Source organism: Nannochloropsis gaditana (assembly GCF_000240725.1).
Source record: "Nannochloropsis gaditana CCMP526 unplaced genomic scaffold scaffold027, whole genome shotgun sequence".
Lineage (NCBI taxonomy): Eukaryota > Eustigmatophyceae > Eustigmatales > Monodopsidaceae > Microchloropsis > Microchloropsis gaditana.
Window position 1 is genome coordinate 62,170 of NW_005803926.1, and position 15,380 is coordinate 77,549.

At 52.1% G+C, this 15,380-nt stretch overlaps 2 protein-coding genes across 2 annotated transcripts; both read right to left on the reverse strand.

The window, feature by feature from the left end:
- Positions 1-11,582: 11,582 nt before the first annotated feature.
- NGA_2083100 (uncharacterized protein) lies at positions 11,583-12,335 on the reverse strand (the record flags this gene model as incomplete). The annotated part of the gene is made up of 1 exon (XM_005856170.1): positions 11,583-12,335. A coding segment is annotated over one exon (712 nt), but the record flags the coding sequence as incomplete, so codon positions are not given.
- Positions 12,315-14,984, reverse strand: NGA_2083900 (uncharacterized protein; the record flags this gene model as incomplete). The annotated part of the gene is made up of 1 exon (XM_005856171.1): positions 12,315-14,984. A coding segment is annotated over one exon (2,670 nt), but the record flags the coding sequence as incomplete, so codon positions are not given.
- Positions 14,985-15,380: the final 396 nt, after the last annotated feature.

Genomic DNA, 15,380 nt, shown 5'->3' on the forward strand with positions numbered 1-15,380 from the left:
CCGAAGGATGGGAATCGTCGTGTATATCCATTTTGGGAATCTTAGATCTTGTCAGTGAGGAGCTGCGCGCAACGTATCGTGGTTTGAGTGCTTTCCTGCCGCCGGCTGCCCCACATATGCCGTTGTGCGCTTTTGATCCGCAGGAAAACGGAATGCAGAATCAGGCAAGTGCTTTGACGGAGTACGTACGTTTTATAGAAGAGAGTACGGCAACCTTATTCAAGTTGGAGGGTGGTCGAGGTAGGGTGCACTTGCGTTTCGCTGGGACGCAAAAGGCATTGAATCTTCAATTAAAAGCTGTCGGAGGGCGGCGAAAGGACGGCTCTCCTATGGCATTCTGGCAAGTCGCCGGTGCAGGATCTTCCAACGAAAATGAAGGGACAAGGTGCAGAGCTAGTGCTTCGTGGCGAATGGAGACCTCGTCTTGCGGTATGGAAAAAGAAGGCGTGATAGGGCGATACCTTAAATTATGGTGGTCGCTGATGTCTTCAAGTGACTCGACCATGTTGATGCCGGGGGATTTCGTTACGGACGTCCGCGTAGCCTCGAACCCATCGTCCAATACCATTCTTGGTAGGCGAAGAGACGGGCGTGCAATCTTGAGCTTGCCTATCTTTATACCTCCAGCCGCAAAGAAAGTGGCAATGAGCACTTCCACCATCATGGAATCATTAGTTGCAGTCTTGTTTGTCGAGCGGCCGCAGGATCACGCAATTAATTCCAACGGCTTGATTTCGTCAACCTCTCCTTTTACCAAAGAAGAGATCTCCTTGGCTGCACAGTGGTCGTCTCAAGTATCCCAGATCTTCAGCAAGGTCCTTTTTGAGGTCTGTCGAAAGCAATTTGTGGCGTCAAGGCGTCAGGAAAAGGCTTTGAGTACCTTCTGTGTAGTGTGGAATCACGCGCAAAGAAGGCAGGCCTTCCTTGAATGGCGTTCCTTCTACGCACAGGCCTCACTTGCCAAAGTGTGTCCCTCAGGGGCGAAGTCCGGAGAATATCCGCGCCATGAAGGGCACTCAGAAGTCCTGAAACTTTGCTTGACGTGCTTAGAGGCGGTCAGCTCAGCTGTGGAGGAAGATGAGACGGACACTATATTAAGTGATTTGGAGACTGCCATGAAAGCGAATTTGCCAGGCGCATTGCAAACCGGGGCCTGTTCTTTGACTTTAATTTACCCCCGGAATTCTAAAAGACTGTCCAGTAAAGGTACGATTAAAGAAGCGGCGAAAGGAGCGCAATCCAGGGCTGTCAGGAAGCAGCTTCAGGCCTCCGGATTGAAGCCCGACCCAGGGTACCTGCTTGTTAGCAAGCCGGTTTATAGCTTGACGGGCAAAGAGCTAATCGGTCTCCTTGAGGTTGTCGTCAATGATTGTTGCGTAGAAGAAGTGGATGGGGCATTGAGCGTGCTTGCGAGTTTTTTGGGCGGAATTACGAATCTTGTGGCCGCACTGGGGATGGCGAAAGAGCGATGTGCAAAAGCAGCGTATATGATGGAAGGTTTCCAGGCGCAAATCCGCCTTTACAAGGAGGCTGCAGAGGCTGCTATGCAATGCGAATCACTTATCACAGAAGCCAGCGCCTGCGTTCTGCGTAAGTGCGATATGGCAGAGGCCCTCCTTTTGGCGGCGCACGATTTGCCTAGCCTAGGCCGGGTGGTCGCTGAGCACTTACCGCATCTAGTCAGCGGAGTCCGCGCCATCCTTTATGTGCCTCCAGCAATCACGGCCACTGACGCAATAGGAAAGCCGGAGGGCAATCGCGGTACTGAAGCCCACTTTATGGCCAATAACGAAGCAAGCGATCGTTTGGATGCCGTGTTTGTTTCGACATTATCTTCCGCACATCCATTCATTGAGACTTTCTGTCGCACGGAGATGTTGAAACGCTGTTTCCTCTCAGGCCGTCCCGTTCGGTGTACATTTTTGGCTTTATCGTCGAGAGGAGTAAAAAAGCAGTTATCCAATCAGCACGACGGACAGCATTCTGATAAAAGAAAGCCGTTTTTTTTAACTGTGGAGGATCCCACTTTTAAAGAGGAGCACGAACTTATTGTAATTTGTGAACCAGTTGTGGACAAGAAAGATGGTGGCGTGAAAGGGCTTTTGCGCGTCGATATTCGTACTTTCAATCACACCGAAGAGGATAATGATGGTGATATGAATGAGTTGAAGACGGCTTTCGCCTATGACACAGTACTGGGCTGGGCGTCGTCAGTGGTGGGTCGAGCGTTATCCCTAAGGCGACATGTTGAAACACTCAAGGACCGCCTCGCGCTGGAAAAGTGGACGAGCTCACGGTTTAACCACTTGGCTGAATTAAACAGAGACTTCGCTGAAAAGAGGACAATTTGCGAAATTTTGCAGCAGTCTAGCGCTGTACTCGGGGCGGAGCGCCTAGCGCTTTTTGTGAGACCGGCGCAAGATGGCGATGAAAAGTGGACAGGGTGGAGAACAGACAAGGACATGAGCAGAGCGCTGCTCGAATTTAAAACTTATCCACGTCCCGCAGGGGACGAAAAGTATCATTCGATAGTCGAGTACTTTCTGGCCGTTGATGCAAATGAAGGCTGTACGCCTAAAATATGGGGCGAGCACCGCGAAGCATTGCCGCACTTCAATTCCGAAGTGGATTTGCCCTTGGATGCTGAAGAAATGCTCGGCGTGCTGGAGATCCGTTCGTGTGAAGGGAATGGAAAGAAAGGTCAGCTTATTGGTTTGTGTGAAGCTGTCTGGAGAATGGATGTGCTTCCATGCGGGGCTATGGAGGTTGCAGGGATAGTGGGCAAGCACGTTAGCCAGCGACTTGGGGAAATTTTGCAGTCACATACACCGGTCAGGCATGGGACAAGATCCTTGACAAGCGCAGGCTTATGGTCAATTTCTGAATCTTCCACAAGCTTTTCGAAATCATTACGGGTACCACTCAACTCAGACATGGAGACGAGCAAGGATTTACTTCCAATGTTACTTGAGATGCCGATGCAGCACATACGTATTGAAGACTTCATACGCAGCATATCGTCAAACGTGGAGAACTTTTTTTCCTCGTCACTCTTCACTTCTTCCCGTGTACGTGGTAACCGACAATTTTATATCGATCTCTTTGTCCAAGACGAAACTGGTTTATGGACCGTTGCGAGAGATGCTAGTCCATCAAAAGGGATCGTGAGAGTATCATCCACCCCGCATGGAGTTCTGGCCCAGGCTGCGCGAACGAAGCGGCGTCAATCACAAGTTGAGCTCGGGCAACATCAACAAGGAAGGGAAGGAAAGATAAGAAAAGATGATTTGGTAGGCTTATCGGTGACGAATGTCGCCGACACTAGAATGACCTTGACAGTTCTTCCAATTGTAGCGCCGTCCGGACCTCAAGGCGGTCAGCTCCACTTCCGAGGTCTCCTTCGTTGTGTGGTTGCGGCATCTGAACACAGTACGAATGCAGCCCATCTCGTTTGCGGTGACGGAACTCCTTTGATTTCGAAGGAGGAAGAGGATGTCCTAGACACCATAGCGTGTGTCATTACAGGTTCCATCACTATTTTTGACTCAGTCGCAGCATCCAAGGCACTTCAGCACTTGTACCAACGGGCAGAAACGATTTTGGGTCAAGCACAAATTAGCATTCAGAAATCACAAGCTCGGTCGGATCGATTGCATGATTTGTATCGTAGAGTATGGACGGCTGCATGTCCCTTGTGGTGGTCACCCACGTCATTACTCTCTTCAGAGCAGCTAATTGCAGGAGAGACTCTATGCGGGCAGGTTGCGCGAGTAGTGCAAGCGGCCTTGCAGCAATGTGGCCACCTATTCTACAGGAGCATGATTGGCGAATGCCACAAAGCACGGCTAATATTGACGAAAGACGGTGGATCTCGTGCCGGCGTCGATCATCGACTAGACGTTTATGATTGGAAAGAAGGTCAGCGACCTCTCGTGCGCCGACATGAGATGATCCATCCGGGAGGGGGCAGTGCCAACTCTGGACTTCTAGGGCGCTGCTTGCGTAAGGGCCAGATGATTAATGTGATGAATCCTACTCAAGAGGAGTGTTATAACATTCAAGTTGACGGTGATGAGACGGAACCGACGCTTTTCGTGCCCCTGTTGTGGCCATCTCAAGCAAGGGCAAAAGTGATGGGTGCGCTAAGGGTGTGGCGTTGCGACCATGATAGCATCAATCAAGCCACACATTCAAAAAATGCTGAAAAGGGAACAGCCATCGCAGTTTCGCCTGTGTTCACTCGAGATGATGAGATCATGGGGGAAACTTTTGCGAGTCATATCTCTATGGCCCTTTCTTACGCGATTGCCCTAGAAAAAGGTGGAAGGCAATTGCTTGATTGGGAAAACAATGAGAGAAACCGCGGCAAGAAGGCATTTTCTGCTTTGTCGCCGCAATGTGACCCGCCCAGCCTTTTAAGCATCGCTCCTGACACATTCGAAGGTGCTAGTACAACAACGGCTTCCATGAAAGTTCCCATGGGGGCAGCAGCGGCAGCAGCAGGATCAACAACTTCAGAAAACACACATGGTCAGGAGGCGGCTAGAAGGGATGGCGACTTCTTGATGCGAGATCACAGTTATTTTTCCGAAGACAACTATGTGATCTCTCGTACTGGTAAAGCAACTCCACTTTCCAGTCGTATGGACGGAATGAATGGAGAGCTTCATGACATGCATCGAAGCACTCGACGATCATATTTGCCAGCAGCCGCAGCGGTTCGACCGTTGCCAGTATGCGTCGGCTTTATAGATGGGATGAGGAATAATGAAAAATTTGTAGGCTCCCAAAGTACACTCCCTAAGCGCAATATACCTTCAGTGGACGCCCATAGCAGGAGTCTCGAGCAGCTTGCAAAGTCCAGGCGGTCGGGCAGTATGACGAGACATAGCGCAGTTTCTCCTGCTCCCCACTCGATCATGCCAGCAAAATTTGGCGACTTCGAGGATGGAGCTGTAGAAAACCCCATCTTGGAAGACAAGGCGAGCATCCCTTTGCATTTTTCTCCGACATGCGAAGGGCAAGACGTCCAGGAAATGAAGGAGCATAATCAGATACTGTCTAAGAATCTGAAATGCTTTTTAAGCGAGTCCTCCCTTCCCTCTGTCTAAACCCCCTTGAGTCCGTCGGACTCGAATGAAATCTGATATCTGCTTCGCATAGTCACATACATGTGAAAACAAATATATGTAACACGGTAGCAGGTCATCTTTTGGGCAGTTCGTACCCAATTTTCCAAAGCATCTTAGAGTTAGGACCAAAAACTGTACATTTCTGTTGTCTGCAAAAGGTGGCCAGCAGCATCAGCACAGAAAGAAATGTTTTGCCGTCGTGGAGTCTTTGTTTTTAAATTTTCTTGCGTTTATTTCAGACTATGTACATTTGTACGACGAGTCTTCCGCACACAAAGGACTCTTCGTCATCCTTGAAAGCACCAAAGTCTAAAGCCGCAATCTTCAGGAGTGAGCCGGTGTCATGAGCACGAGTACCTCGACACGCCTTATGCTAAACTTTTCGCTTCCAGATCCACACAAGGGAAGATTTGCAAATGTTTTGCTCTGCTGACTGCTCCCGGTATCTAGGTCTGCGTCTATGAGGAGGCCTGGGTGGTCTGAGTCATTGCTCATTCCCAATGCAAAGAAATGAGGTGTCGCTAGCTGGAATACATCTCGCTCCTCCGATGCTCGTGTGGAATCGCCCACCCAGGCGTACCGCACGGCAGGACGAGTCAAACGGAAAAGAAACGCTGCACCTGTGCCACTTACTGCCTTCTCCGGGTGTATAGGGTCGGGACAGAAGGCCCCGATCACATGCTCATGCCGTAATTCTTCTATGAGAATTATACACGGCTGTTGATTTCGACATGCTCGGTACAACGTGTCGAGGCTGCGACCGTGACGCTCACTAGAAAAAAGCATTTTCAATGGGCGATGGCGCTGGTGATGTGGTAAAAAGCTTGCTATAAGTTTCAGATAGGTTCTTTTATTGTGAAGTATGCTGACATGCCCGTCCGCACCCTTGGTAGTGCCATGCAGTCGTAGAGGCTCTATATCTTGTTTCACAATTAGCTCCCGCTCCATGGGATCGCTCATGCGTACTGCCAGCAAACGATCCAAATTGCTTCTCTTGACGTGCGTGCCATAGTGAGTCAAAACTGTGGTTAGGCCTTGCTTCACGTCGAAGTCAATGCTGAACGTGAAATCGGCTACCTGGCCCCACCACATAGCACCGCTCTCCAGCAGCATAGCCTTAAGCCGCCATTTGATTTCCTTGAAAAGCGCTAACATGAAGCGGAAAAAAAAACAAACACCGTCCTCTAAATAGAGCTCTAATAGCTGCAGCAAATGTCGATGTCCAACCAATGGGATCAGGCATCTGTAAAATATCAAGCCAAGCCAGTCCTCTGTGTCGGCTCCCACTGCTGCCATGTGTGCTGCGGTTGCGGGGAAATAGCGGTGCATGTAGTCCCGGAAAGCTGCCATGACCGCCAAAAAATATCTATGTCCAATGCCGAAATAGAAAGGTCGATGAAGGTGCATATTATGGACGACTGCGTACACTACTGCTTCGGGTAGGAACACCATCAACAACGGGACCAGGTCCAGCAGAAGGGGGCAGAAATCAATCTCACACGTGTAGCCCAAGACACACAGAACTCTCCGACTTGCAGCCTCCTGCTCTCGAGTCAAAGGATGGTCATGGAATGATGGAGCAGCTGCACCAAAAAGTGGGAGGTCATCTTGCCACTCGGGATCTTTTTTCGTGAAGTCATCCTTGACAAGCATATACTGTCGGTGGGCTTTTTCAGGGCTCAAAATCTCATTGTGCGCATGATAGTAATGACGATCGCTTTGCCGCTCAGGTGCATGAAAGAGTTTAGGCCGCAACGCACTGGTCTCCAGCCATCTTTTAATTGTTTTCTCAGTGGCCACCACAAAATCAGGCGGCGGCGACGGCGTCTGGTGATCAGCTTGGCGTTCCGCTGTTGAGTTCCGTGGTGAAGACGAAGGACTGAAATCTGACATTTGCTTTCCCTGAATGATTTCGTTCGGAGGGGGGTGAATCTCTCTTTTATGAATTCGACAAGGACAAAACTAAGTCCAAAATGCGAATCAAGCAAGAAGAGTCCAGAAGACAAGTAACATGGGCTCTCGTTTGACGATCAAAATGGGCCACATCCGGGTAGCTTTGCTGCTTTTCCCGCATGAGCACACCGACACGAGATGTGGAGTTGACATCTGTGTGCTCGGCATACAGGTTCTTGGACGAGGAAGGGAAAATAATGACACAAATTGATGATGACGTTGTTAAATTCAAAGTAAGGGATATTATCTTCCGTCGATATTGACGGCTAGTCCGACGTCTCTGCATATTTATGCACCTATCTTAAAGAAACGACGACTCAAGCAGTACTTTTCAGCATCTCCTTCCCCTGCATAGCACTTAGAGAGAATGTACATATGATTGTATAGTGAGAGTCAACTGAAAAGGGAAGTTCGTCGTCGCTCTTCCCTCCCCCGCCTTCCCATGCTTTTTTCCTCCAATTTTCACCCGCGAATGAAATTGAACTCGTGCTTTTTACTTTTGTCTCATCGTGCTTTCTGCGTCTGTAGGCACCCACGTCCCCCACGAAAAAAAGTGAATGTGCGAGGGACGGCATATCAGGTGTCAGAGAACAGGCTGCGAGCTCCCACGTAAACTGCCAAGAAACTCAGTGCGTTCAAAACAATCCCATCCTCTTGACTTGTCACTTAAATTCTTTGACCCAGCCATTCGCTATCCCGGCACCTTGTCCCTTTTGATACCCACGACGCTCATCGGCTGAGAGATATTTAAATTGAATGGTTTGACAAGTCTTGCAGCATTTTCTTGCCCGGAAAAGCCCCAAGACGACTTAATACACACAGGGTGACTCCTTGACTGATAGACCCATCACGCGCTCCCCATACATCCCTCGTGGAAGTCATGAGATCTCAAAGCCCCCTCTTCTTCCCATCGTGTTTGGCCCTCCCATGCCAATCCTTGCTACCATATCCTTGAAATTTTGGATCCTTCAAAACCATTTAATATGGCATAACTGTGTACCTTCAATTCCTATATTCCTTCCTGCTCCTGGCACGTGGTAAATCGTCGTTCGACAGCTTCCATCATTTTATACAGACCTCTTTAAAATGACAAGCCAAACCCGACCATATAAAGATAAACAAAAAATATCACTGCGCCGCTGACTAGAAGGTCTCCTCAGCAGAGTCCTCTTGAAGTGAGGTGTGAAACCGAAAAATGGAATGGCCGAGTCACCCTCCTTATTTCCTAGCGCATTATCTCTTCCGGCGCATGTACAAAGTCGTGCCATCAGATCCCCCGCCGTCCACAAGACCTTTTTCCTTTATCTTTCAATTTTCGGTTGCTTCAACCTGGCACCCATCGCTGAACTTCCTGTCGATATCGTAGGTAAGGTATCACCTCGATCACGTTTTCCTCCCGCAACATCGTGTGAGCCCCCGGGTATTGGTCCTGTGGGTGCGCCGCCTTCCACCTTCACACCGCCAGCGAGGATGACTGAAGGCTTCCCAATGCCTGTGAACGCCACGGCAGCCTGCTGTGAGGCAGCGGTCTGGGCAGCGCGTGCAGCGCTGTTCTGAGGGAAAACGCACTTCGAGAGGAGGTCCTTGTCTGGTGCAGGAATATCTCCGTAATCCACCAGCGACAGAAAGTCCTCAACGGAGGTGTTTCGAGGCAGCCCGCTCATGACACGCAGGGAGGACAAGCCTGTGGCCGAATCCACACGCGGAATCCGCTTTTGGGTCGTCGTCGTTGATGAAACCGATCCAGCAGTGTTTGCACCACCGGCATTCCTCGCGGTTGCTGTTATGACAGGATTTTGTGTGACCGTTGCCACAGTGCCACGGGTGGTGCTCATTGGCAGCTGAGACCCGTGTCCACTCACGTTGGGGCCGCGGGGGGCACTGTCCCCTGTGTTGCGACTGATGGACGTGCTCGAAGGGGCGACGGCTGCTGCTGCCGCCGCTGCCGCCACGCTTGTTGCGTTATGCGCTGAGAGAGTAGTATGGCCTCTGGGTGCCGCCGCTACCGTCTGTTGGTGCTGATGCTGGTGCAGGCTCAAAAGATTGTCGGTGGAGGGAAAAGGGCTGGATGTGAACATATTCAGGCCGGCAAGGTCACCCAAACTGGTGGTATGGGGGAAGTCCGTGAGGTGGCCGAGTGCATCTGCCGAGATGGTGCGCCCTAGCACCGACAGACTGTCCTGTGAGTCCGTTCGAGGCATGTTTGTCGCTGCAGTTACCGACAAAATCCCAGTGTCAGATCCGCCAGGACCGCGCCGAAGGCCCGAAGGCTGATGAAGGTGGCTGATGTGATGAAGAGTAGCGCCTGTGTGTTCAGGGGCAATATTCTGATGATGCCTGCTTGTTCCCTTGGTCGAATTGGGGCCTGCGGCTCCCCGGAAGCCGCTGTTGATACCGCTCGAACAGTTTGAGCGCGGCGTTGTTGAGGCTGACGCAGGCTCCCCTTCGTTCGCAGCCTGTGCAGCTGGTGGCAGCATCCAAGGCGGAAGGACGGGGTTCCCAACAATCCGGCCGTCAGGACCAAGGTACTCCTGTTGCCGACGTGGCACCTCAGGAGCCACTTGCCCCGCGGCGCTGTCTTTACCGTGCTTGGAGCCTGCAACCGAATTTTTGCAACGGTTTGTTTGAGCAACGCGCTCTAAAAAACGGCGCTCCAGCTCCGCTAGCTCTTGTCGACTGCGCTCAATCTCGTCCGTGGATAGGCGATCCAAGTCCGCCTGCTGCCGGCGTCGAAAAACTTGCTTCCCGATACAATTTTGCCCCACGAATTTCTTGGAGATACGCATGGGATCGCAATTCAAAAGTTTTGACAGAAATGTCCGTAGCGTTGTTCCATCAGTGAGCGGTAACAATCCAGATTTGAACTCGACAATCAAACGGTTCGCGTAAGCCTCTTCCTCCGGCGTCCACTTCCCTCGTCGCAGACCGTTCTTGACCTTGCCAGCTTTATTAGCGCTTGTCAGCGCGCTTGTCTCGCCCGGGCTAACCACGCTACCTTGCTTAGCATTCCCGTATCCAGCATTCAGCGCGCCACCCCCCTTCGAGCTCAACACGCCGTCCTCTAGGGCGGCGGCATGGCAGGCCTCTTCGATGGACTTGCTAATACCAGCCGCCGCTGCGGCGGTGGCCCCCCTTGTCGAGTGACGCGTAGGAGGCATAAGGGCTTGCGCGTTCGCGGATGGAGGCGACCTATTCGAGACCGTCTGCCCGCTTCCTCTGGCGTTTGAGCCTGCTTGTGCGGGGGGCGAGGCGGGGAGGGCATGCGAGGCGGGGCCTGGCCCGGGTCGTGCGCTCGCTTGGTGTCTTGGTACGGGAACCGAGATCGGAGAGGTGGACGGAAGAAGCACAGTCGACTCTTCACTGCGGTCCCTGTGTTCCCGCTTTTGACCAATGATCGCATTCAGCTCTCGCTGTATCAACGCATCGTGGTGCTGTGAGAGAGCCGTGGCGGCGTCGCTACTCGCCGGCTTATGTATCAATCCACTTGTTGACGCGTCTAGAGCAGGCATCTCCGTGCCAGGCGGTTTACTCGCCACTTGAAGAAATTCTCTTGGGCCAGAAGTTGGCGTCAAAGAGCTGCCACCGTCCCCGTTGCGGGCTGGGAGCCCATTCTGCAGGGAGGATCCGTGCCCCCTTGCTGCCACGGCCACGGCGGACGCCGGTGGAGCCGCCACGGGCGCTCCTAACGTGGGAACAGCAACTCTCTTAGGAGATTCACTTTTGGGCGAAAGCGTAGTCGTGACAAGTGCACCAACCGTGGGAGGATTTGGGCACTTCTCTCCCGAGTCCGTCCCAGGGCCGCTGCGGTTGGTTGGCATCTCCATCATTGGTACTTGTCGCGAAAGTATGATACCTTCCGCGTCAATTACAAATGACGCAGAATTAGTACTTTTGAGGCTTTCGGTATGTTGCGCTAGAGCATCTCCGAACTTGTCTGCTGCTTTCGCACAATTGATCCGAAGTGACAAACCAGGCTCCGCAACGAAAGGCGGACTCCTCCTTGCGCTATCTGCGTCAAAATCCGACACCGACGACTACATTATGGAGGAAGTAGAGAAAACAGAGATATAAATGAGGCAAAGTTTTTGGCTGAAGCAGGAATACTTTCAGAGCTTGGTTGGAAACATGGTGCAGGTCTGTGCCATCTCACAGACCTCTGCCTTCACGCGAACGAGAAGCATCGGGACAGGAGGTGTTCCTGTCCTGCGACAGGCAAGGTGCGCACCGACCTACACAAGGCACGAAAAGCAACAGCACAATCGTTCACAAAGAAGTACTGGTACATTATAATACGAAAGGCTCTCTCCGTGCTTGTGTGCGACGCTTATCCAGAGGCCGCAGGAACAAGATCTTCTTCGGGCGCCGGGTAGCTTGCGGGGGAGTATCTTTCTGCGGCCTCTCCCCTGAGGCCCCGACGCAAAGACTGGAAGCTCGAACCACACTCGATTATTTGCATAGCATTGACATTTCTACTTTTACACAAGGATATGCATATCAGCCCTCTCAGTCCCACAGTGATGTCAAAGTCCTCTTTTCACTTATTGAGTTCCGGGTTTTCCACTTTCGGCCGTTAATTGTGCCAGCCCTTCGTGGAGCCGCTTAGTCAGATCTTTTTGCACTTCCTGGTCGCGCAAGGCTTGCATAACTATTCGATAGGTATCTGCATCAGGTTTAATCCTCATGGATGCGTCGCTTTCCATCTCTTCAAGCAACAACAGGCACTGCCGCCAGTCGCCCCCTTTAGAGAGGGCCCAGAGCAATGTATTACAGCACTGTACATTGAGCGCCACATTATTCATCTTCATCTCTTGAAATAAGCCTAATGCAAACGCTGCTTGCCCGCCCTTTCCACAGGCAGAAATCGCGGCTGTATACGCCACAACATTGGGCTGCACGCCAAGACTGGACATCTCTTTCAGTAGGGATAAAGCTTTTTCCCATTTGCCTGCCTCCCCGCAAGCTGCAAGCGCCGTGGAATAAGTCACTACGTCAGGTGCTATACCAGATAATGATTTATTTTGCTTCATGTCTTCCAATATCTTGAGCACTTCGGCCAAGTCCCCGGCGCGACGGTGCAAATTTGCTGCAACGTTGTAAGCCCTCAAGTCCGGCTCCAATCCGAACCGCGAGCGCATTACAGGCAACAATTGTGCGAGCTCCTGTACCGCACAATCTCCATGACTCCCTTCATTTGCTAGGCCCGCCGCTGCGGCGCCCATGACAACGGTAAAGCATGCCACGTCTGGGGATACATGGAAACGCGCTTTCATGCTGTTACCCTCTGGGCCGTCTTCTGCCCCGTCAACGCCAAGCAGCAGTTCCAGACAGAGACTCCATTCTCCGGCGGCTCCCAGTCCTCCTAGCAGTCGATTTATCACCGGTAAAGGCGGGATCACACCAACGTCTTTCGCCAGTCCTTCCAAAAATTGTATGGCTTCCCGCAGTCGACCTGTTCCAAGCAAGACCTCCACAACTGTTAGAGGCACCCCGCGGCGACAAATGACCTCGGAGCCCACTGAACCGCCAACAGTCGTCTTTGATGACTCGCACAAAATATCTAACACCTCTTGCCATTGCCCATCGCGGCCACATGTCTGCAAAACAGTCGTCCAGGCAAGCAGTTCCTGACTCGCGGTCCTGTCACTATTCTCTTTCAGCACGAGTACGTTCTCCCGGCGCCCTTGCATCAAGGCGCGGACGCTCTTTTGCCAGTTTTTCTGGCGCTGGAGTGCTTTCAAGTACGTCACATAAGTCCGAGCTGTCGGCACCAGCCCCTCGCACGCGACCATTTCCTCCATCAAGGCCACCGCCTCATCCGCGCGTCCTGCATTTATGCATCCCCACATGGCCAACTGATACATGCCAGCATCCAATACCATTTCTTTTTCCTTGCTTACTTTACTTCTAAGCTCTCGCAACAGTGCCAGACACTCCTCCCATCTTCCTCTTCGCGCGCAGGCCTCCAACACGGCCTCATAGCACGCCTCATCCGGACGAGGCGTTCGACGCAACAGCTCTGTCGTACATTCCCATTCGCCCGCCTTCGCACAGGCAGCAAGCGTCAGCGCATAGCATTGCGTCAACGTTTCAGGATTCATGTCCCTCAAAACTCTACTCGTTTGGTCCCTTTCCTCTTCCTGCTTCAGCAAAGACAGCGCTTCGGTCCATTGAGAGGCCTGTTGACACGCCATCAAGGCCCCCTTCAGGCAGCCAGACACAAGCTCTACATCCATAGCAGCACTTTGAGAGGGGCGATTTCCTCTTCTGTCGATAGCGAGCATATGCTCGCGGTGCACGATGCTCCAGAGTTGCAAGGCTTCGGACCATCTGCCTGTCTTCCCGCACAGTTGTAACATGGAGTGGAAGCAAGTCAGGGACGGCCCCGTGGGAGTTTCCACTTCTATCTCAGCAAAGAGCTCCTTTGCTTCCATCCATCGACGTCCCTGTGCACAACAATCAAGCACAATCTCATAGCAAGAGAGGGAGGGGGCAAGCCCGAGGTGCCTCAGATTGCGCAGCGCCTTGAGGGCCTTCTGCCACTGCCCCGAACGGCGGTAGCCCAGCAATACTAGGCGATGCGCCTCCAACGGAACTCGCAACCCTTGTCGCTTCATCCGGTCCAAAGTGTCGCTGCACTCGCGCCATCGACCGGCGCGAGAAAGAGCTGGGAGGATCTTGACCAGATACACGCTCTCCGGGGCCTCGAGGCCCTTCGCCCGCATCCCGTCCAAGAGCTGGACCACGCTGTGCCATTGCCCACCCCGACAGCACGACTCGATCGCGGCTATGTAACAGTGCTCGTTAGGGAAAACCCCATGATCTTTCATTGATCGCAACAAAAACAAAGCTTGCTTCCATTGCTTAAGCGCGACGCACGCCCGAATCGTGAAAGCATAGCTGTCTTCGTTGGGGTCCACGCCGGCTTGTCGCATATCCACCAGAACTTTTGAGCCCTCATCCCAGGCCCCAAGACGGCTGCACGTCTCTAAAATTGCATTGAATGCCGCCAATGAGGGCTGCAAGCCATCTCTACGAGCTTCTTCAATGACGTCCCGGGCCCTACCGAAAGCGCCGACACGAGCACAGGCCTTGACGGCAGCATTGTAACAGGAGGAGCTCTTCAAGATATCCTTCTGGCTGCAGTGCCGGCGAAAATGTTCGAGTAAGTCCAGCGCTTCGTCTATACGTTGTTGCCGACCGCACGCATTTATGCCGGCCTCAAAACAAGCCTCCGAGGAGAGGGCGAGGGGTAGAGAGGGACGCTTCAGCAGCTCCACGCACGCCTCCCAACGCCCGGATTTACCCAATGCGCGCAACAAAACGATGTACGCAGAAGCCGCTGATGAGCGCAAAGAAAGTGATATGGAGGGTGGTGGATCTGCCAATTCGACACGCGCCAACAATTTTTGCAGGATCGCGCTGGCTAGCTCTGGTTTCCCCTGGCGACAGCAACGCATAATGACACTCTCTGTTTCATTCAAGGAGGACTCAAAATTTTCTCCTCCATACTTTAGTACGTGTTCTGCTATAGTCCAATCTCCACATTTCACAGCCCGTTCTAGAATCAACCCAACATCGCCTGGGTTCAAGTACTTGTAAATATTGATACCCTTTTCGAGTTTCCCGGTGGCTTTCGCTCTAATCGCTCCCTCACATGCATTCAATTTATTCGCCCGCTCTCGCATGCTTTCCGAGGCTTGGCGTTGGGAGGCTGCCTTCCGCGCTTTAACCAACACCACAAAGCTTTGCCGGAGACCAGTTGAAGGTGGGGAGGCAGCATGGGGGGCGAGGACTTCCTTGACCCAGCTTCCTGTCTTCATTTCCCCTCTCCAATGCATAATACAGCCTTGACTGGTCAATAGGGGACTAAATCGTCCCCGCATTACTGTTTGGGTGTTCATGATCATAATTATTCGTGAACTTTGCTCATGTAGGTAGCCATCGGGGCACGTAGTACCGCGCAGCCGATATACATCCGGGTACGGGCAAGACGGAGCTCAGACTTCAGCTTCATGGTACGCACGCCCTTCTCCTCAGTACGACGAAGCTTTAAAGGACGACAAGCCTCAGCAGAAGCTCTTAAAATTGTTAACTCATCATGGCCATCGAGAAATGCTTTCTAAATCCTCACATGTTCTCGACTGTTACAATAGAAGCAGACCTGTATATACCTATCAAGTAAATGCAATCGTAATGTGAGACCTGAACAAACTGATAGACAAACGCAACTGTAATATGAGTCATTGCAGCGGTGTAATGACGGAAATGGCCCACTTGCCGGAGCGCGAAAGTAAT